The sequence below is a fragment of the Mustela erminea genome, chromosome 8, assembly GCF_009829155.1.
Source record: "Mustela erminea isolate mMusErm1 chromosome 8, mMusErm1.Pri, whole genome shotgun sequence".
In the NCBI taxonomy this organism is placed as follows: Eukaryota; Metazoa; Chordata; class Mammalia; order Carnivora; family Mustelidae; genus Mustela; species Mustela erminea.
Genome location: NC_045621.1, coordinates 7941143 through 7965446, shown reverse-complemented (window position 1 = coordinate 7965446; position 24304 = coordinate 7941143). Strand labels below are relative to the sequence as shown.

The following is a 24304-nucleotide window of genomic DNA, read 5'->3' as shown; positions in this document are numbered from 1 at the left end:
GCAACTACTTGGGGAGAGACAGGAACTACATTTTGGACTTGTCAAGTTTGGGATACCTTTAAGAAAAAATCAAAGAGAGAGTCATTCAGATGATTCTGGAGTTGAGAGAGGATAATAACATATACCTCAGAGAATTATTGGGGGAATTCAATGAGATGACCCCAAAGAATGCACACAGAAGTAGACATTCCATAAATTTAGTTCCTCTCCTCTTCCTTGTGCCTGCACCACACACAAACCATTTCTCTAACCTTTGAACAAACCGTGACGAGTCAATGTTAGTAGTACTAGCTACTGACTCCTAAGTGTGTAAGTCCTTGGTTGGGGGTCGGGGATTGGGAGTTCCTCATGGAAGTGTCTCTCCTGCCCCATCCTGCACCCGTTCCTCTCCACTTCTGACATCGATAAATCACACAGGGCTACACTGGTCACTTTGATCAAGTACTAACTCATTTATCCTAAATTCAGTCATGGCCGGAAGATGCACTCCAGGCAGTTGCCTCACGATTCTTGGAAGAAACTGAAATGTCAGAGGAAATACGAGAAGGCTGTATCACCATGTGTAAAAACTTCCACACTTCTACTATAGATTTATCTACATCCTTCTATGTTGAACTTCAAAGATACAACTATGTGACTCCTACCTCTTATCTTGAATTAATCTTCACCTTCAAGACCTTGTTGGAAAAGAAAAGAAGGTAAAAATAAAATTTCATATTTTATTTATGTATTTTAAAGAAAGCATGCACTAGTGGGGGGAGGGGCAGAGGGAGAGAGGGAGAGAGAGGGGCCAACAGACTGCACACTGAGCACGGAGCCTGTTGCAGGGCTCGCTCGCACTACCCTGAGATCACAACCGGAGCCAAAACCAAGAGTCAGACATTCAACTGACTAAGCCACTTAGGCATCCTGGAATTTCATATTTCTAAGTAAGCTACAGTGATTTTAAAACATTTGTGTGTACAAAAATGACATAACTATGATGTAGAGATTTATTTTGTATATATATAATATATATATACATGTTTGTACTCTGATTATTGTTTATATATATGCATATACATATGTGTGTGTGTGTGTGTGTGTGTGTATGTGATTTATTTTGCAAACATCTTCAGGGATGTTTGGGAGAAGGTCTTATTCTTTTGTGTAGATGTATCATCTAGCACATTGTAAATACATAATCATATTTGTTAAAGGAATAAAGGTGTGCCACTCAGAGTTGGACTGACTCCAGGATCCTTTGACAATGATACTGAGTAAACACCATTTAGAAAGATTTTTTTTTGTAAGTAATTAGATAATAGATAAAACTTCTGTTTAGATATTGAACAGTTGAAACCCAGAGACAGCTAGTCAGGTTTCCTTCTTCAAATCCTCATTTGAAAAACCTCAGTATGAACATCAATAAACTTATATACTATAGAAAGTGTCAGTGTGAATTTTTAATGTCATTGAGGGTGACATCTATATATTTATTTATTTATTGGTAGTTTCAAATTCTTATTTAAATTCTAATTAACATATACTATAGTATTGGTTTCAGGAATAGAATTTAGTGGTTCATCAGGTACATAGAACAACCAGTGTTCATCACAGTAAATATCTTCCTTAACGCCCGCCATCCACCTAGCCCACCCCCTGCCCACCTCCCCTCAGCAGCTCTGCCGATTCTCTATCATTAAGAGTCTGGTGTATGGTTTGCCTCCCTCTCTTTGTCCCTCCTTCCCCTATGTTCATCTATTTTGTTTCTTAAAATCCTATGGCATTTGTCTTTCTCTGTCTGATTTATTTTACTGAGCAGAATACACTCTAGTTCTATCCATGTCCCTGCAAATGGCAAGATTTCATTCTTTTTGAAGCTGATTAATATGTGTGTGTGTGTGTGTGTGTGTGTGTGTGTGTGTGTGTGTGTAAGTTTGGGGGCCATCATGTTTCATTTTCATTTGTTCCATGTGTTTTTAATTTCTTCTTGAATTTCCTGATTGACCCATTCATTCTTTAGTAGGATACTTCTTTAACTTCCAGGTATTTATGGCCTTTCCAAATTTTTTCTGGGGGTTAGCTTCAAGATTCATTGCATTACAGTCAAAACATATGCATGGTATGATCTCAATCTTTTTATACTGGTTGAGGCCTGATCTGTGAACTAGTATGTGATCTATTCCAGAGAATGGCCTATGTGCACTGGAAAAAGAATGTGTATTCTGCTATTTTAGGATAAAAGTTTCTGACTATATCTGTTAAATCCATCTGGTCCAGCGTGCCATGCAAAGCCATTGTTTCCTTGTTGATCTTCTGCTTAGATGATCAGTCCATTACTGTGAGTGGGGTGTTAAAGTTCCCTGCTATTATTGTGTTATTATCAGTAACTTCCTTTATGTTTGTTACTAACTGATTTAGATATTTGGGTGCTCCCAAGTTGGAGTCATATAGAATTGTTAGATCTTCTTGTTGGATAGACCCCTTTATTATCATGTAGTCCCCTTGTTCATCTCTTTTTATAGTCCATGGTTTGAAATCTAGTCTTTCTGATACACAGACGGCTACTGTAGCTCTGTCTGATGTGCATTAGCACAATAGTGGGTTCTCCATCCCCTCACTTTTAATCTGCAGGTCTAAAGTGAGTCTCTCTCTCTCTTTTTAAAATATAACTCATCTCATGTGCTTATTTTGAGATTTCCAATTCAAATATAGGACTACATGGTTTCACTGAACTTTTTCTTTTCTTCCTTTATTTAAATTCAATTAGCCAACATATGGTACATCATTAGATTCAGATGTAGTTTAATAATTCATCAGTTTTGTATAACACCCAGTGCTCATCATATCACTTGCCTCCGTAATGCCCACCACTTAGTTATCCCACCCCCCACACCACACCCCTCCAGCAATCCTCAGTTTGTTTCCTGTAGCTAAAAGTCTCTCATCGTTTGTCTTTCTCTCTGATGACTTCCCATTTGGTTTTCCCTCGCTTCCCCTGTGATCCTCTGTGTTCTTTCGTATATTCCACATATGAGTGAAACCATGTGATAAGTGTCTTTCTCTGATTGACTTATTTCACTCAGCATAGCACCCTCCAGCTCCATCCATGTTGATATAAATGCTTAAGTATTCATCCTTTCTGATGGCTGAGTAATAGTCCATGGTACATATATACCACATCTTCTTTATCCATTCAGCTGTTGATGGATGTCTCTGCCCTTTCCATAGATTGGTTATTGTGGACATTCCTGCTATAAATATTGGAGTGCAGGTGTGCTTTGGATCACTACATTTGTAACTTTGGGTTACATCCCTTGTGGTGCAATTGCTGGGTCACAGGGCAGCTTTACTTTTAACTTCTCAAGGAACATCTGTTCTGTTATCCAGTGTGGCTGCACCATCTTGCATGCCCACCAACAGAGTAGGAGGGGGCCCCTTTGTCCGCATCCTCACCAACATCTGACTTGTTAATTTTAGCCATTGTGGCTAGTATGAAGTGGTACCTCTGTGTGGTTTTGATTTGTACTTCCCTGATGCCAAGTGATGTGGAGCACTTTTTCATGGGTCTGTTGGCCATTTTTATGTCTTTCTCGGAGAAATGTCTGTTCACATTTCTGTTCATTTCTTGACTGGATTCTTTGTTTTTCAGGTGTTGAGGTTGATAAGTTCTTTATAGATCTTGGATATCAGCCCTTTGTCTGTAGTTCATCTGCAAATATCTTCTCCCATTCCGTAGGTTGCCTCTGTTTTATTGACTGTTTTTGATCATTGCTTCAATCTTGTTACTAGATATTGGTCTATTCAGGTTGTCAATTTCTTCCTGTTTCAGTCTTGAAAGTTTATAGGTTTCCAGCAGTGTATCCATTTCTTCTAGGTTGCTTAACTTATTGGCATATAACTGTTGATAATAATTTCTGATGATTGTTCCTGTTTCCTTGGTGTGGGTCGTGTCTCTCCCTTTTCATTCATAATTTTATTAATTTGGGTCCTCTCTCTTTTCTTTTGGTTTAGTTTGGCCAGATGCTTATTGATATTATTGATTCTTTCAAAGAAACACTTCTAGTTTCATTGATGGTGTTCTACTGTATCTCCAGTTTCTAACTTATTGATCTCTGCTCTAATCTTAATTATTTCCCTTCTTGTGTGTGGGGTTGGCTTAATTTGTTGGTGATTTTCCAGTTCTTTAAGGTGTAAAGAGAGTTGGTATATTTGGGATTTTTCAGTTTTTTTGAGTGGGCTTGGATGGCTATGTATTTCTCCTTTAGGACCACCTTTGCTGTATCCCATAGGTTTTGGACCGATGTGTCTTCATTCACATTGGTTTCCATGAATTGTTTAAGTTCTTTGATTTCCTGGTTGGCCCAGACATTCTTGAGCAGAATGGTCTTTAGCTTCCAAGTGTTTGAATTCCTTCAGTTTCAAAGCATTATGGTCTGAGATCATGCAGGGAATAATCTCAATCTTTTGGTATCAGTTGAGCGCTGATTTGTGACCCAGTATATGGTCTATTCTGTGGAAATTTCCATTTGTGTTCAAGAAGAATGAGTATTCTGTTGTCTTAGAGTGTAATGCTCTGTCTATATCTATGGCGTCCATCTGGTCCAATGTGTCATTCAAAACTCTTGTTTCTTTATTGATTTTCTGCTTGGATGAATAAAGCTGAGTAATAAACCACTCTCAGTAATAGCTGAGAGTGGTGTGTTAAGATCCTCTACCATTAATGTATTCATATCAATATGACTCTTTATTTTGATTAACAGTTGACTTATATAGTTGGCTGCTCCCATGTTGGGGGCATAAATATTTACAATTGTTAGATATTCTTGGTGGATAGACCCTTTAAGAATGATGTAGTGTCCTTCTGTATCTCTGACTACAGTCTTTAGTTTAAAATCTAATTTATCTGATATGAGAATCACTATACCAGCTCTCTTTTGAGGCCCGTTGGCATGAAAGATGGTTCTCCATCCCTTCACTTTCAGTCTGGATATACTTTAGGTTCCAAATGTGTCTCTTGTAGACAGCATATGGATGGGTCCTGTCATTTTATCCACTCTACAACGCTGTGCCATTTTATGGGAGCAATTAGGCCATTCACGTTGAGAGTGATTATTGAAAGATAAGTTTTTATTGACATCATGTTGCATGTGAAGTTCTTGTTTCTATAGATTGTCTCTGTAAATTACTGTACAGTATCACTCCTGGGTTATTTCTTCTTTTACAGAACACCCTTAATATTTCTTGTAGTACTGGCTTGGTGGTCACATACCCTTTTCAACCTTGCTGGTCTTGGAAGCTCTTTATTTCTCCATCCATTTTAAATGTCAGCCTTGTTGGTTAAAGTATTCTTGGCTGCATGTTATTCTCAGTTAGTGCGCTGAATATGTCTTCCCTGCCCTTTCTGACTTACCAGGTTTCTGTGGATAGGTCTGACATTATTCTGATGGTCCTTCCTCTGTATGTAAGGAATCTTTTCCCCCTAGCTGTCCTTAAGACCTCATGTCTGAAATTACAATTTGTGAATTTCATAATAATGTGTCTGGATGTCTTTCTAGACTTTTTTTTTTTTTTAATCTTGGAGGGGGGGTATCCTTTCTGCCTCTAGGACACAAACACTTGTTCCATTCCTCAGACTGGGGAAACTTTCATCCAGAATTTATTTATATCTTCTAGTCTCTCTTTCTCTACCCCCTCAGGGATCCCAATAATTCTGATGTTGGAGTGTTTCATGGCCTCTTTTATTTCCCTAATTCTGTTTTCATGGCTTCTAAGCTGTTTGTTCCAGGCCTCCTCCTGATCTTTCTTTTCTATCAGTTTGTCTTCTAGATCACAAATTCTATCCTCTGCCTCAGTTATCCTAGCAATTAGAGTATTTAGATTAGATTGGATCTCATTGATAGATAGCATTTTTAACTTCTGCCAGATTGGCTCTCAATTCAGCCCTTAGAGATTCTATGTTGTCAGTAATGGTGTCCTCCAGGCTAGTCATTGAATGGATAATTGTTACCCTGAATTCCCTTTCTGACATACTGTTTATGTCCATATCTAGTAGTTCTGTGGCAGAGGGCACAGTCTCTGAATTTTTCCTCTGTTGGTTTTCCTCCCCCTGGTCATTTTGGTGAGAGGTGGTTGAGAGAATGTACAGCTGAGTATATCAGCTGTGATCCAGACAAGATGAACCCTGGAAAGTTTCAGAGAAATCAGAAGTCAACACCAGAAAGAAAGAAAAAGGAAAAAAAGAAAGAGAAAACCCAGCCAAAATGAGCCCCAAAAGTAAGATTTATAAGGTACATAAACAAAAACAAGCAAACAAAAAGAGCAACAAAAGTAAATGAAAAGAAAAATAGGAAGAGCCCAGCCAAAAAGAGCCCCAAGACTAAGATTTCTATAGTACCAGAACAAAAAGAAATACACATAAACACAACAGAAGAGTTAATGGAAGGTGGTTATAAATCCTCAGTGTGGGTGAGGCATGTTATTTTGGTTCTTCCTGGGTGTATCTTGTTATTTTGTTAAAGGATTCAACTTTCCAGAGATACAAGGAAATTAAAACTGGTTTATATATAGGGATAGTATTAAATAGGAAAAAAGGATTACCTTGAAACTTATATCTATATGTATATTAAAAAAAAGAAAAAGAAAAAGAAACACAGGTATATGCATGAAAGAGTTCAAGTTAAAAAGTTATTATGAAATGTTTGTATTAAGCAGGTTAAAAAAATTAAAAAAAAAAAACAAGAATCATGAGAACAAATTAACCAAAAAAAAGAAAAGAAAAGAAAAAGAAAGAAAAGTTGTATCTATGAAATATACAGGTTTTAGGGCAATACCAGGAGCTTAATATATTGTTTTCCCCTGATGTTGGGGTTTTACAGTTTTATGGGGACCCTGTGGTGGTTGTCCTCTTGTTCTTTTGGTTTATCTTCTGGGGGAGGGGCCACCACATTGTTTTCCAGTCAATCTTGCTTGGGTTGAGTCACCCTGCCCCCTGTCAAGGGGTTGGGCTCTGTGGAAACCAGTTTTTCAGGCTTTTGTTCTCTGGAGGTTTTGTTCTTCGGTGGCTTTTTGCAGCTTTTCAGAGGGTGGGAGCAAAGAATTAGTCTGCCAGAGCTCCACCTCAGAGAGAAGCCTTAGACTGATCCCTTCTGGATGGTCCAGAACACACAGACTCCCCCTCTGCAAACTCCACTGAACTCCACCACCTCCTACAGGTGGTGCCCACCCCCAGCCACCATCCCAGTGGTCACCCGAGGCCCCTACTTTTCTCTGCACCCCCGTGCCACTAAAACCATGAGCAATATTGGTCCAGGGAGCCCTGTTTCTGGTGGCTGCCTTGGCCAGGACTGCTGCCTGGGGTCCACGCCTACGCTGGGTGCAGTCAGACCCCATGGCAGCACATGTCACAGGAGGCTGTGGGCCGAGGGATGGCAGCCAGTGTCCATGCCGGGCTCCCTGACACACGGCGGGAGTGTGCCTGCTGAGCAGTGGGGCAAGCAGCGGGAAGCCTCAAGCTCAGTGACCGCAGACTGGAGGCCCCGCCAGACTCTCTCTGGCACAAGTGGTTGCCAGTGGTCACTGTCCTGGGACCATGGGCTTAGGCCCATGCCCCTGACCGCCCCATTCCACCAGTTGCCCCTTACGATCTGTTGCTCTTTTTGAGTGCTTTTAACCAGACTCCAAGTTAATGCTGGTCCCCAATCACAGGGCACGTTCATATTGGGATATCACTTTCTAGTGGGTCACTTCTGGTGGCTCCCTCCTGCTTCTGTTTATCCTCCAATATCAGTCCAGTTGTTCCCACTGTGCTTTACCTCTCCACTGATGTCTTCTGCCCCCAGAGAGATCCAGAAGTGTATAATCTTACATCTCAGGCTGATTTCATGGGTGTTCAGAGTATTCTGGTAGAAAATTAGTTCACTTTAGGGGACCAGTTGCAACAGGGTCTCCTACTTCTCTGCCATCATGCCCCTTTCCCCTCCTCCCCATTTTTGTCTTAAAGAAAAAATTATTTGAAGATATTGAATACTTCTTAAAATCATTTGCCACCTTTGGCAACATTCGAGACAATATATTTTGGGCACCGAAGTCTATCTAGAAGATGTAATTATAGAAAAGTTTTAAGGAACCATAGTGTTGTAGGAATAAAATTCCCAAGGTGACTAACTTTAGAAGTACACCATTCATTTTGATAAAGAGCCCTCCTTGCCTATACCTACTATATAATAAATTTTAAAAGAAATTTCTGCAATTTTGCTATATGCATGGATATTGTGCTAGGCACTGGAAATAAAAAATGAACAAGGCGTACTTTTGTTCTTAGTTGTGTGCAACCCCAATGTTCTAAAGTTAGTAACTTTTGACAAAGTATTATGTGAAAATCTTTCATACCACCCCTTTAGTTATCCCTGGAAAAGGCCTAAAAAATCTCAAGAATATTTCAATTTTTTCCTTGAAGGGTAGAGAACTTGATGACTAACTTTGTTTTATCTGTTTGCTTCCAGCGAAGTCATGAAAATGAAAAAGAGGTATGAGGTGGGTTTGGACAAACTGGATTCTGCAGCATCCCAAGTAGCCACAATGCAAACCGAGTTGGAGGCGCTACATCCTCAGTTAAAAGTTGCTAGCAAAGAGGTGGATGAAATGATGGCAATCATCGAGAGGGAGTCTGTAGAAGTTGCCAAAACTGAAAAAGTAGTGAAAGCTGATGAAACGGTAGCCAATGAACAAGCTATGGCCGCCAAAGCCATCAAAGACGAATGTGACGCAGACCTGGCGGAGGCCCTGCCCATCTTAGAGTCAGCACTGTCTGCCCTGGACACTCTCACTGCGCAGGTAAGAGCACAGCCGCACACTTGCTAGGACACACAGCATCGTAGCTCAAGGAGGTGCTCACCATCGCGGGCTACCATCAAGTCTGTGTCTCCAAATAGTCTCCACAATTAATGCAATCGAAATTATTTTCAAATTGGCAAAAGAGTTACCTAATTGACCTGAAACAGAAACGCATGTGCATGGCTAAGAATTTTGGGAAAGGAGAAAGCTGCCAAATTTTAGAACTTACCCTGAAACCTCTGTTATTTCAAGAAATTTGTGCAAGGACTTTGCAGTACAGTGGTGGACAGAGGCCTAAGACCTAAGTGTGTATTTTATTTCTAAGGTTCACCTTTTTCATATTTAGGCAATTTTATAAAATTGACATACACCTTACAGTAGATGTGATAACATATTGTGTTCATGTTTGTTACTGTTGGGGTTCTTTTTTAATTTTTGTGATACTAATACAACCTACAATGTTGTACTTTTTAATAAATGTGTTAGATTGGATGGAATGTGGTATTAAAAATTTAGACATGAGAGAGGAATACTTATAAAGATTAATTTTTTTAAAATAGTGTTGAGAATCATGCTAAACTTTGGGTGTGGAGAGACTGTTAGGTCCTTTCTTCATACTTACTGCGATATAGGTTTCAGAGTGATTAAAATTTAAACATAAATAATTTTACTATTATAAAATAGTAGGAAATGCAGGTCCTGTTTATATCTTGGAGTGGATCAGGACCTTAGATTTCCTAGATGTGAGAGATCAGGGAAAAAAACTAAGCAAAAATGTAATATATATGCTCTGGATTCTCTTCTGGTTTTTCATAACTAATAATTGGGGTTTTTTTTCAGTTATAAATTTTAGTACCAAAAAACCAACACATTTTGTTTGATATGAACATCACAGACAGAAGTATAGAAACACTGGGGGAAAATGTTTGAACTAGATGGCAAGCAAAAGATTAATATACCTCTATGTAAAAAACTCTTTCAAATAAATAAGAAAAAATAGATGTAAGATAAGATGGTAAATGATATGAAGAAGTAATTCACAAAAGAGGAAATATGAATAATCATTAAACATATGAAAATGTATCCTACCTCACTTGTATTTTGAAAAAACAGATTAATAAAAGATTTCTTTGACTTCTCAGAATCCCTAGCCCTGTTGCTGAGGGTATATGTAGTAAAACAGGAAACCTTAGATACTTTCTGGAGAGTGGTTTGTGAATATGTGTCAAAGGCTTTAAAAATCAAAGATACAAAGTTCTTAACTTAACATGGCAATTGTAATAGTTAAAAAGAAGAAGAAGAAGAAGAAGAAAAAACATTAGGGTATGAGAATTACGGTTCATGTCTATACATGAGAAGGTCATGTTGCCATTAAAATGATGTGTTTCATAGCACGTAAGGATCTTCACTATATATTACTATTGAAATATTAAAAGTTTTAAAACAGCATGTATGATAATTCCGTTGGTCAAAATGTAGCATATTCACAAGCTAATAGCGTATATACATAGAAAAACATATAGAAGAAATATAAATAAAAATATTTGCAACAGTTAACTAGATATGGGATTATAGGAGGTTTTTGTATGTATAATTTTTCTGTATTTTTCTAATATTTGCATCTACTACTTTCACAATTTTTAAGAAACTACAACACTCTTACTTTGCAACAGCCAAATCTCTCTTATGTATTTTTGGAGTAGACTTTGTGTCGTAAGTAATCTCACATTCAGGTGTATTTCCATTATTCTTTTTGGTTTCTAACTTTTCCTTTGGGACAAACTTCTCATTTCTTTTTTGACAGAATTCTATCACTGTTACCTTTCTACCCAATGAACAGTTTCTATCTTGTGGTTTAGTGTGAAAATAAGAGCCAATTACAAATAATACATGAACCATTCTTTTTTAATAATGAGCATGTTGTTATTTCAAGGACATTACAGTGGTAAAATCCATGAAGAGTCCTCCTGCTGGAGTCAAGCTTGTTATGGAAGCTATATGCATCTTGAAAGGCATCAAAGCTGACAAAATCCCTGACCCAACAGGTTCAGGAAAAAAAATAGAGGATTTCTGGGGTCCCGCTAAGAGACTTCTTGGTGACATCCGATTTCTACAGTCACTTCATGAATATGACAAGGACAACATTCCTGCAGCTTACATGAATATCATAAGAAAAAATTATATTCCAAATCCAGATTTTGTTCCAGAGAAGATTAGAAATGCTTCCACAGCAGCTGAAGGCCTGTGCAAATGGGTCATAGCAATGGATTCCTATGATAAGTAAGTACTAACGACAACAACGACACAGCCCTGTGTTTTATTTTCCTGTTTGGTCATTTAGACACTACAAAACTGAAAAGTTATATAGGTGAGAGGCTCCTTGGGAAATCCTGTCTAGTATCTGCTGTGTGTGTACATATTTACTGGAGGCAAGACCATACCAGTTATATAGTATAATACAGTGTTGCTTAAACATTTTTGGACTCAGGAATCCTTTATACTCTTAAAAATCTTGAAGACATGTAAAAAAAAATTTTTTTTCAATTAAAGACTATATTTCTTTGTCAGAGAGAGAGAGAGAACACAAGCAGGGGAGAGACAGGCAGAGCAAGGAGGCTGGTCTGGGATTTGATCCCAGGACCCAGGGATCATGACCTGAACTGAAGGCAGACACTTAACTGACTGAACCATCCAGGCATCCCTTGAAAAACTTGTTTATCTACCATATTAGAAGTTGAAATAGAAAAATTTTTAAAAATATTAGTTCACAGGGGTGCCTGGGTTGCACAGTGGGTTAAGGCCTCTGCCTTCGGCTCAGGTCATGACCCAGGGTCCTGGGATCGAGCCCCGCATCGGGCTTTCTGCTCGGCAGGAAGCCTATTTCCCCTGCCTCTCTCTGCCTGCCTCTCTGCCTACTTGTGATTTCTGTCTGTCAAATAAATAAATAAAATCTTTTTAAAAAAATTACTTCGTAAAAGACATTACATGTTACATAAATAACTTATTTTTTTAATTCACATTTTTCACAAAAAATTAGGAGATCAGTGGTGGTGTTTTATATTTTTGCAAATCTCTTTAATATGTGGCCAGTGGAAGATAGTTGGACACTCAAATCTGCATCTTAATTCAATCTGTTGCAATTTGTTGTTTCTACTGAAATTTATGATGAAAATACAGCCTCACGCAGATGTGTGGTTGGACATGACAGGTTGTCACGGACCCCCCGCAGGGGATGAAGTATGTCTTCGGCCCCATTTTGAAAACCACTAGTGTAATATACAGTCTTTGTACGATAAGGAGTCTTCTCTGGTGATTGTAGGAGAACCACTTATATTATGTACAAAACAGCAAAAATTACTGGTTATCTTCAAAAAACAACTATTACAGGATATCTTTCAAACTCATACATAGTTTGAATCATTGTACCTATGTTATAACCTATATGTTTTGGACCATAATGTATTGAAGATAAATTTTAACATTTACCATTTGTTTAGAAAGCTAACATCACTGACCCCATTTTCCAGATAGAAGATAATTTATATCCATTCCTTTTCTTATATAGTCCCTTCTATTATTGACATACATATTTATAAGATGGCTGGTTTTAGTTAAAGATATATTTTGAAAAATTTTAAAAAGCAAAATGACATAGATGAAACACCTCACCTCCTAAAATTAAGCTTTAATGAAATAGACTAGATTTCATAAACACTGCAATGTTTTACATGAATAGGCTATTTTCCTTCTGCAAAAACACAATATTCATACTGTCAATAATCTAATACTTTATATTGGGTAAAAGAATACTTATTTGAAAAGTTATTCATATTTGATACCTATTTTAATCATCATTTCTTATGTGCTGGGGTCAGGTGTGATAGTTTGATGAAATATAGAATATGGAAACCAGCATAGGTTTTGCATAAAAATGTGTTGTGAGTTACAGTAAGGATAGAAAAGCAAATTCAGTGATAGTGAGTGCACTACAGTATAAAATGTATATTGAATTTTCTGATTTTACTTTTTGCAGAGTGGCAAAAATAGTAGCTCCTAAAAAGATAAAACTGGCTGCTGCCGAAGGGGAGCTTAAAATTGCTATGGATGGTCTTCGGAAGAAACAGGCCACTCTGCGAGAAGTCCAGGACAAACTGGCCAAGCTTCAGGATACTCTAGAACTTAACAAACAGAAGAAGGCTGATTTGGAAAACCAGGTGTGTGATACTATGGACAAATATGGGCAAATCCTAATCACTTTGGTAGGAATAATGTTTGTGCCAGCAAGGAACAGCCTCAGTCTCCTGTCTTCCTCCTGGTTGGGGACTGGCAAACGATGGCCCACAGGCCGAATCGGCCATTGCCTATTTCTGTGTGGCCCACAAGCTAAAGACGGTTTTGACACTTTTTAACGATTATATGGTAAATGGTTGTATAAATACCTGCCTAATATCATCATTTTTGTCTCTTGATCCATAAAACCCCCAATTTTTACCTTTTGGGTCCTTCCCCCCACCAAAAGTCAATCCTCTTTGCCTCATATTACCAGAATATTGAGCTAGATTATTTAAGTAATTCTTCATTATATAGGTAAGAACCGAAATATTAAGTGACTTAGGTTGTGTAAGAGTTAATAGCAGAGCTGAGGTATGAACTCAATACCCAAAACCCTACCTACTCTGTGACCCCTGAAAATTATCCTAAGACTGAAAATGTGATACTGTTTATAATAAGTAACTGCTCAAGTCTAATTATGTTCCAGGGGGAAAAAAGTCAAAATATTTATTGAGTACTTACTCTGCGAGTCACTCTTACCCTGGGAACAATATGTATATCTCATTTATTCTCAAAACAGCCTTCTGCGGGAGGTCATCTTTTTGTATGATTTTTGTAGAAACTAAAGGTCAGGTAACTTGCCTGTAGTCAACCCAGGTTCTAAGTTAGAAGGTTAAAATCTGACTTCAGTAGCTGTGCTGTTTCCTAGAGTTTTCTTCCCAGCGGATATGACCATATATTCTGTATTTATACAAATATGTGATGTTGAGCTCATCTTTAGAAATATTACTTACTATAAAACATGATGTCCAAGTATTCAGTTTTAGTTTAAATAATATAATAGGTGGGTGTGTGGTTTATTGTAAACCTTTGTCAACTCTGTTGTATGACTGACATTTTTATTTTTTGTGATAAAATATTGGAAATTATGATCATGTAAAATGAATATATGCTTACATGTGCACTAAAAATCTGCTTTTGGAGGCAAAATTTTAGTTAAAATACTTTTACTTAGTAATTTCTGATGGCAAGTTTATTGCAGTCAAATACATGATGCCATTTATTATAAACATTATGATAAAGAATGAAGAAAGAAGCCAGGAAGACAGAAGATATTAAAAGACAAAAGATTTAAGTTTAGAAGTATCAAAAATATCCCCAATTACATACTGTTGCTTTTTCAAGCCTATCTTTCAATAAACCAGTTTAGTATTTTATCTCTTTTGGTCTAATGGCATTTATTTAATATAAATATTCATAGCGTTAGGAAAAAGTATAGGCCAAATTCTTATTCCACTGTAATCTAAATGCCTCTGCGTTTATCAATTGTTTACTTCCTCTTCTCATGTCCGTCATTTCATTTTGAGCCTTAAGCTAACCTTTGCTTACTCTTGTCTTTATCCAAGAATAATGAGGCCAAGTCATTTAAAATCAAACTAATATAACTCGGGGGAATATTGCCATTGCATGGGTTGAAATGGCTTTCCCCCAAGTTTTCCACCGTCATAATTATCCTTTTTCTTTTTTTAATTACATTGCCTAATTATGCATAATCAAATTGGTTGACAGTCTTCTGCACAAAGTAGGCTCTCAACTATTGATTGATGTCCTAATTGAAGGTTAATTGCAAATGTGTGAGTAGGTTGACACAATTTAACAACTTGAAAATTGTGCTTTGCAAATAAGCATAAATTATTACAACTTTTAAACATTTAACCTTTAAAATTATCAAGTCAACCACAAGTTAAATGAGGGGAAGATTTTGCCAGAACATTTTAAATAAAATGCATGTAGAGTATTTAAATTTGAGGGAAAATACTTATATTTTCAAGAAAATGTCCTTTATTACTTAAACAAATTTCAGTGTCTCCTGCTGTAGATCATTTCCTTAAATAGAGCTATTCTTGTGTTATGTGATGAATAGCCACTAAAAATTTTATAAATTGTGTATACTTTGTTATACTTACTTACTGTGTGTACTTTATTATGAAACACACTTCCCAAATGTCATGGACTTGCCAGTATTCATAGTGAGATAACTCACATTTTTTTAAAGAGTTAAAAAAAAAAATTCCGAGTGAAAGTTTGTAATTAAAAAAGAAGGATTTATCTCAGAGGGCAAAATCGTGCAGAAATTTTCACTTATTTTCTACCTGTGGATGTTGATAAAGCCTGACTCTTATTTTCAAGGTTGACTTGTGCAGCAAAAAGCTCGAACGAGCCGAGCAGCTGATTGGAGGCCTTGGGGGTGAGAAAACACGCTGGAGCCTCACAGCTCTGGACCTGGGGCAGGTGTACATCAACCTGACAGGTGACATCCTCGTCTCTTCAGGAGTCATCGCTTACCTCGGCGCCTTTACGTCGAACTATCGACAGGTGAAGAATACTAGTCGATTTCTGAGGTCTCTTCCTGACCCTCCCATTGTAGCCAGTACTAACTAATCTTAGAGGATTTTGTTGGCTTAAGTTTTGATTTTTTGATGAGTACAGAGAGCAAATGTTTCCAAGGGATTTCTATCTAGTTGTGTATCTTAGTTATTCTGTAAATTGCCTTGATAGCCATAAGATGCTATATCAGATATTTTTCTAAAATCAAATTGTTCTAGAAACAAAAACACTGACTCTAGGGTCTACCATTTCATCTTAGCATTTAATGACAAAATTTCAAAGGTATCGGGATTTTTATTACATCTTTGTTTGATGTGTGTGTTTATGAGTGTGATCATCTACTCTCTATGAGTCTCAATAATGAATCATTTCAAAAAATGACTTCGGACAGAAAACTTCAGAGGAGGAAAAGGCAAGCTGGCCTAGAACTGAATCCGTAAGTGGCTTCTTTCCTTTGAAAACCAATGCCAAGTGTCCTGCTTTGAATTCGCGCCCCTTTGATGACCCAGTTCCCATTTCTATTTCTTCTTTCTGCTTTTTCCTTCCCCCTTTCAGTCCAGTTCTGAATGAGACCCCGCACACGGTGAGCTCTCTTTTGAAAGATTGAACCGGAATCCGACCCAGAACATGGCCCTGTCAGAGCAGGAAGAGAGACTTAGAAAAACTGAAAGTTCTAAAAGAAAAGAAAAAGAGGGTGATGAGAATAAGGAGAAGAGAGAACTCCTGAAGCATTTGGTAATAGCTTCTAGTGTCGAGCAAGTAGAGAAAGCATGAATGAGAACTCGTTTTTTTGGTCTTCTTCCATTTTTTCCTCCTTCCTGCCTTCCTTCCCTCAATCCTTTCTGTCCATCTGTCTTTCTTCCCCTTAGCACTTGCTTGCACCTGGTCTCCGTCGAGCCTTACTTACTCTGGGGGACTTTCTCTTACGTAGGGCTGATTCTGGGAGTCCACAATTTTAGTTTGTTTGCTTATTTTTAACCAACCTGATTTAAAACCTTCACACACGTGGCGTTTCTCTGTGTTGGAGACCAGGTCCTCCCGCTCTTGGTGCGTGACCTTCACAGTCTTCCTCACTTTGTTGGTTTGTGTCTTTGAATGACTGTTTGCTGCCCCGGCGTTAACATCGTGTAGCTCAAATAGGTACTGTCTAGCATGAAACTATCTGGTCATAGATTTGTTCGCTCTGCCGGTTCAGAGACGGAGGCTTAGAAAGACGAAGGGAATTGCTTAAAGCCACATCGCTCGTTAATGACACAGCAGGAACGAGACTTGTCCCTTGAACCCTGATTTAGCACCTTTCTCCTCCCCTACATCTGCCTGGAACCAGGGAAGGGCTAGTGGCGGCCACACTTACCCTTCCCTGCTGGTTCTCAACGCACCCTTGGGCACCTGCTCGAGCCGGACGGAAGGTCCCATGCCTCCCCACCCTGTCCTCTGACGGACGTGTTCCGAGGCTCTGGATCTTGCCGCCTCCACGGACACCCGCTCCCACCAGAGTGAAGGCTGCCGGTCAGCCCAGCACACAAATCCTTCAGGAGAGTCCAGAACCGAGACCTGGGAGTTTACTGACAGAAGCACCGTGACACTTAAGCTAGACACAGACACAGCCCAAACTCCGAGCTCCTGTGACCTCAGATCCTCTGTGCTCGCCCCTGACTGGAACAGCCATGTTATCCCATCCGGGTTCATCTCTGTCAAGGCCTGAAGGCGATTTTACGCCTCCCATGCTTCGCTACAGCAACGAGGCTTTTACTTTTCTTGAGTCTCTAATGTTGTTCTGTTCCTTCCTGTGAATTTTTTTTCCATTTTATTTTATTTCTTTTCAATGTTCCAAAATTCCTTCCTATGAATTTGTTCTCTGTGTGCTCTCACCGCCCCCTCCGGGTCAGGGCAGGGGTCAAGTTACACCCCATCAAAAGCCTCCCATTTGTTTGTAAGCAGAAGGTCAGAGGCGCAGCTTCTGTGTCTGCCCAGATGGCCTCCTGGCTTCCCGCCCTTTCATGCCCAACAACCAGCACTCGTGGCCCTTCGTTGGCAGACTTCTCTTGGGGTCTTGGAATCCCCTTGGCCCAGTGTTTGGAGCTGGAATTGCCTGGGGATTTATTCTCCCTCTAAGGCGTGCCTGGATCAATGAGTGACGGAGGTGGCAGCATGAGAACTGGCCTCCCTTCCCTCTGGCTGGAACAGCTCTAAGGACTGACTTACCCTCCGCGGGGGATCAAACCAAAGCCACGTGCCGCACACTTTGGCAGATGCTCACCTTTCACTGGCTTCTTCCCAGTCCTTGCACGGCTCCCCACAGCAAACTTCCTTAATAAATCTCCATCTCAGAGTCTGCTTCTGGGAAACCCAACCAAGACAAAATAGCTTTCCAACAATCCTGGTTCTTTTCTAGCATCAAAGTCTCTGGATACCAAGAGCCCTCACTAGATAGCTGGACCCCTCCCTCCAAGCTTGAATCTGAGTCGCTGTGAATTATTCATCAGCGTCTCTGTAGAACTTCTGGCATTCTGCATAAATAAAACATGGAAAACTCCAGTTCTTCTAGGATAACTGGGCCCAGGGTACCTCAACTGCCGTGCCGGCACCAATCTCGGAAACAAAATCCTACAGTGCTGTAAGGACACATAAGCCCTGGAGTTGAATTAATTGGAACTTTCTCATTTTCCCTGCCAGCAGTCAAGGTCAGACCTGTCTTGGTGGTCATGGATAGTTACTGTCTGTTGCTGTACCATTTTAGGCATGTAATTGGGCCACTTAAATTTCTAGTCCACAGATATGATAACGTACACTGTCAACTATAAACAACATCCCACAGTCCCTGCTGCTCTAGCTTTCTTACTTCTTCCACATATCATTGTCTATCGTGCCAATACCAGCATCAAGCTATATTTGCCAAAACATTCAGATTTTCCCCAAAAGTCTGCAGATGGCCCCATAGCCTGACAACAAAGAGATCAAAACATGCCAGTAGGAACTGTGAATTAGAAAGCAGAATTCAAACCAGAAATGCTTTATACCCTCCCTACACAGCCACAACCCTTGTTCCTGGCATCAACAACCAAACCCAACAGAAAGCCAGATGATAGTTGTTAAGTATTCACAAAAGGTGAGATTTTGCCCCTGTTTGCCCTGGAGTGTTACATCAGCAAATATATTGCATTATGTGGCAAAGGGTCTCTGTTATTAAGATTGTTTATCAGCTGAATTTAGAACAGGAAGATGATCCTTCAGTTAGCCAGGACATGATTAGAAAATGATTATTTTTTAAAGCAAGAGTAAGGAAGTGGCCCCCAAGTGATAGGGACTTATTAAAAGGACATAAAACTGAGCTTGAAGCTACTTCTACTGGCCAAATCAGCAATAAATAATGATAGCAATATATTACAACTCATTGAATAAAAAATGTGAACAAAATGCATGAAGGGGTTCAAAAGGTACAGATTTCTAGGTATAAAGTTAAGTCCTGGGATGTAATGTACAGCATGGTGACTGTAGTTAATAATACTGTATTGTACCTTTGAGATCTTAAAAGATCTTACTGAGATCTTAAAAGGTTATCATAACAAACAAGTTTTTGTAACTTTGGTGATGATGTTGACTAGACTTACTATGATGGGTTCACAATACACACGGAGAGAGGATCATGGTGTTGTGACTGCTATCATGTTATATGACCATTATATTTTTAAGAGACTAGAAAATAGAAAAAGATAAGTCTTTAATGACACAAATTAATACATTTTAAAAATGAGTGCCCGACAAAGCTAGATTTTTACAGTTACAAGTATCTCCCCACAAAATGCCTCTTCGTTACAGCCAGAAATGGGGCAAGGGCAGTGCAGAAGGTGTAGTACAGTATTTGACAAGCGCTGCCTTCATTCAGTTTTGAATCCTGGCTTAAAACTCTGAATTCATCTTGGTTCAGCCCTCCCCCCAACTGTTTCCTTCTCAGGCTCCAATACTCCAGGTGATAACAGGCACTCAACTTCCAGAGGTCCTTAGATATCTAATGCCCAGGGGCAGCCCCTTCTCTGCCACACCTGTGGAATTCCTCAAACTACCCCCTCCCCAGGAAGCCCGCGCAGCCTAGCCAGCCCTCCTGCGTTCTGCTTGCCCACCGAAGCGCCTGCTACCATTTCACCATGTGCTGCTACCCTGTGTCTGGGTGCAGCCTTCTCTCATGTGGCAGTGCAACTACCAAGAAGGTCTGCTCTTCATCTGAGTGTCTTGTGTTGCATCCCACCATTCAAAGAAGCTTTAATTATACCTGAGATCATACAATTAAAAGACAGAAGCCCAGCAGACAACTCCTTAATCAAGTGATAAAAATCAGGGTCATCAGTAAATGAACAGTTAGAAATCGTATGACTGAGGGGATGCAATGAGCAGAACCTGGTATCATTTCTACACTATTCCTGCTGAAGGTGCATTACCTGAGTTGAATCATGGGGGAACATCATAGAGATGCGACTGTGGGACATTCTACAAAAACGACTGACTGATCAAGGTCCTGAAAGTCATTAACTGTCCCTAACCTGTCGTGGTTTTTCATGGGCAAACTTAAAGGGATTTTGGTGGGGAGAGCTCTGCAGGAGTCCAAGGCAGATGGTGGGACCCACCATGCCCTCTCGGCCAGCTCCACTCTGTGCCCACAGAATTTGGTGGGTCCCAACACCTTGGGTGTCTATGTCCTCGTGCCATGTCTCTTCCTCGCCTCTCTGTCCTCTGCTCGTGCCTTTTACTGTTTCTGAACTCTCTGATATGTGACCTCAAACTGGACCTTGACTTCAGACTTCCTAAGTGTGAACCTGGGAATCCCTTTTGGATTCCCGAGCAGCCTAGCACACTGTGCCCCGAAGTAGGATATCCCAAACTCCAGTATACGTCCTGACCCTTGCTGGTGTCTCATAGTCCTGCCGTGGTCCCTTTGCCCCCACCAGTTCAAAGTAGATTTATTTTATTCCATAATGCTCTGTTAAGACTTGCCAGGTACTTGTACTTTAAAGAAAATGTATAGAATAATGATGATCTCCAACTACTTTGTCAAGTGCCGCTTTAGAATAAAAATTGGCAACTGTTTTTTTTGAATGCAAAACTTTGACCTCAACTTCACTATTAAGTGATGTATCTAAAATTAGCATTGGACATAGTTCATTTTCACTGGAATGCACAATGGGCCTTCTAAATTATAATTTGAAAAAATCTGATAAATTGTTTTAATGTGCAGTTTCAACACTGGTTTGTTCACTCAAGGAATAAAGTGTAATTGAGAAGTTAACAAAGTATTCATTTGGTGATTTCCAACCTCATTTTCATATCTCTCTATGTATGTCTTAAAGAACCAAATCAAGGAGTGGACAAACTTGTGCAAAAGCAAAGATATTCCCTGCTCTGATGATTATTCTCTTATGGGTATTCTGGGAGAAGCAGTGACGATTCGAACGTGGAACATTGCTGGTTTACCTTCCGACTCATTTTCCATTGATAACGGGATCATCATAATGTAAGGAAAACTACTCTTCTCTCAAGAGATCTCTATTAATCAGTAGATTTATTTATCTGTGCATCTCTTTAACAATTATAGCTAGAAAACTTTTATAGTAGTGAAAAATTTTTGCCTACATCATTAATTAACTAAATTAAATATGAATAATCACTTCCTTTTCCCAGTAATGTTAGAATGATTGCATATTGGAGACCATAGTAAACAACCAAAAACCCTAATGACTTTTGCTTAATTTTTTAAAAATTTATTTATTTATTTGACAGACAGAGATCACAAATAGGCAGAGAGGCAGGCAGGGGGGAGGGGAGCAGGCTCCTTGCTGAGCAGAGAGCCCGATATGGGGCTCCATCCCAGGACCCTGGGCTTTAACCCATTGAGCTACCCAGGCACCCCGACTTTTGCTTAATTTTTAATCAGCTTTTGGCAAATGGAGCAAAGCCCTACCATGAGTAAATGAAGTCTAATACTTAAAATTACAGGGTTTTTGTTATTTCAGGTTAGTGAAAGGTACAGCAGTGGATTGTTGGTGGTGATGGGTTCAAGTGTATACCAATTCTTAATCCTTGCTCTGTGTGGAACCAGCTTCAATGATATGGATACATTTCTGGTCCTGGGCTGATTGGGACTTTCTAAGATTTTATTTATTTATCTGACACAGAGGGAGAGATCACAAGTAGGCAGAGAGGTAGACGGAGAGAGAGAGGGAAGCAGGCTCCCCACCGAGCAGAGAGCCTGTTACGGGGCTCAATCCCAGGACCCCGAGACCATGACCTGAGCTGAAGGCAGAGGCTTAACCCACTGAGCTACCCAGGTGCCCCCAAGATGTAGTGCAGGCTATTCCTGGAATGTCCTGTCTAGTAGACAAATCCCATGGAAATTTGGAGGGGGCAATACTGCAGGCTCGTCCAGTCTCACCTTCCTAAAGGTCTTATCTCCCAGAAACCAAGGTCTTTAACCTGCCCCAGTATGAAGACAGTCATGATTTGTCGGGTTAGCATGGGCCTTCCATCACTAGCCAGCCTTCCTGGAGGTTTTAGTAGATTAGGAATAGCACAGGTAAACCGTCCGTAGAAATACTCAGTTCTGTGTTACATAACTATTTTAATTCGTTGTTAGTCTACCGTTAGTCTACCGAAAAAGTAATTGATGTCAGAGTACTTAATTTAATGTACAATTAATTGAATGTACAAATGACGGATGCATGTGAATTTTTAAAATAGAATTAACATGTGAAGACTGCTTATTCTTAAATTATTTTGTATGTAGTATTTAAGAAAATTATTCCACAAATTAAAACTCTGATGAACATGTTTCTTTACTGCTCAATGAACGATCCTGATGTACAAATATATGCTATATACCTGACATATATGTGTATATTTATGGGCTTCTTTAGCATTTACTTACTGAATTGTTCCACAAGGATTTGAGGTGAGTGCAATTTGAATATAAAGTAAAAATCTGATGAGACCACTTAAGGGAAATTAAAGAAGTTACTTCTCGGTATTTCAGAGAAGCTCATCCTTACATTTGGGCCCTGAATTAAGTTTAAAGCTTTCTAGTAATTAAGGCAAAAAAGAAAAGCCATGTCACATGGTTCTCATATTTTTAATCAAATGAATCATACTTAGACGAACCTTTTTCAGGAGCCAAACTTAAATGTAATTATTTGATTGATTTGGAGAAAAGATTACAAAACTTTTCTTTGGGGAATGAAAATTAAGCACTTGGTCCTCTGCTCTCACAATCTAAATCTATCCAGAAGAGAAATGACTGAATCAAGATAAATGATAAATATGTGCATTAGTTGGCCACTAAAGCAGACCTTGAAGTACCTTTTAACAAGTTCAGGATGACAGCCTGTTTTTTAAATTATTGAACCAGTAGGTGGCACACAGAGAGTTTGTGTTGATGTTTAGTGTGAGGACACAATTAGACGTCGGCATGTGCGGGAGGATTCTGGAAGTTCGGGAGCCCACCTTTACTTCGCCCAGCTGTACCGATTAACTTCAGCCTAAAGAACAGTCAGATTTTTTTCTGTTTTTGCTATTGCTGTTTTTTCTCTTTTGGAAAAAATACTTAGGTTTTTCCAAGCACTTGTGACTATAATCAATCATGTCCTGCATTAGGGTAGTTCTGTCTTTACTGTTTCGATTGGCAGTTTATTTACGTTTTTTTCCACCTGGCAGGATCTCTACAACCATTATATTCATTGGAGGCCAAATACCTTCTTCTTTTTCAGCAAATAATTGTACTCTTTCTTTTGGGCCCAGTTGTATTTCAATAATAATAAGACATTGATGAATATTTCTGTATTTATGATTCCGAACCTTTCTGTGATTATTTCTTGAGATAACAAACTCACAATCAGGAGAGAAAGAGGTAAAAAATGGTATTAATGAGCCAGCACCCTTACATTTTTGCTATTTGTTTATAAAAATGTTGAAATATTAGCTGAAGGTTATGGTAGCAACTTTACTACGAAAGAAGTAATAACATTTTTCATTCTTGGCTTATTTTGTCAAAATCTGTTGGCAATCTTATACAGAGAGGTTTCGGTAAATAGGTTGAAGGTGATTATTTTGAAGTATCAGATAAGTATCTTATTTACTTGCCTGCTGAGTTCTTCCAGTCCACAGAGATACTTGCTTGATAATGATAATACCTAATACTGAGCACTTTCTAGAGACCTAATCCTGTGCTAAGTGCTTTTTACGTACTATCTCAGCAGACTGAAGAGTTGATTATTTAGGGAAATGGGAAGAATCTATAAAATTTAGATAAGTTGGAATATAATTAACTTTTGGAGCTATTGACACCTGAAGGTCCTTGGCTAATCAGAATTTCAAGGGCTAGTGATAACATTAAATATTAAATGTAATTGGATTGTATCTGAACACTTCATAGTGAAATGGTTTTAAGATTGTTTAACTGCTTGGTAAATAAATCGGACCTCTCTATCTGATGTAACTCTGCTTTTTAAAAATGTCTTTTAGTATTCATTTCTATAGGAGTCGGATAAACTAGTTTTATTTCAGTAGAGTAATAACAGAGAGGAGTACCCCCCCTTGGCTGTCTGCTTTTATCTATTTTTATGTGTGTGTCTAAAAAGGAATATAGCCAAATTCTTTGAGATGCATCTATTATACACCTAAATTCTGTGTCCTTCCATGCAGACTAGCGTGAACATGTGTTATCACTCTTAGAAGTCTGCATTTTGCAAAAGCCCCAAAGAGCACAAAATAATAATCCTCCGTAGATAAACCACAAAAGAACAAACAGTATTAAAACTTGGAATGCTGAGTCTGTAAAAATTCA

General features: G+C 39.0%; 1 protein-coding gene across 2 annotated transcripts in view; it reads left to right on the top strand.

Moving 5' to 3' along the window:
* The window catches only part of DNAH7 (dynein axonemal heavy chain 7), a 252745-nt gene that overhangs the window by 145479 nt on the left and 82962 nt on the right, over positions 1–24304 (top strand). For both annotated transcript variants that reach the window (XM_032354246.1, XM_032354245.1), the window contains 6 exons: positions 469–698; positions 8487–8817; positions 10751–11097; positions 12851–13031; positions 15280–15465; positions 20820–20983. In XM_032354246.1, the coding sequence (XP_032210137.1) occupies positions 469–698; positions 8487–8817; positions 10751–11097; positions 12851–13031; positions 15280–15465; positions 20820–20983 (1439 nt within the window). The remainder of the gene's footprint in view (positions 1–468; positions 699–8486; positions 8818–10750; positions 11098–12850; positions 13032–15279; positions 15466–20819; positions 20984–24304) is intronic.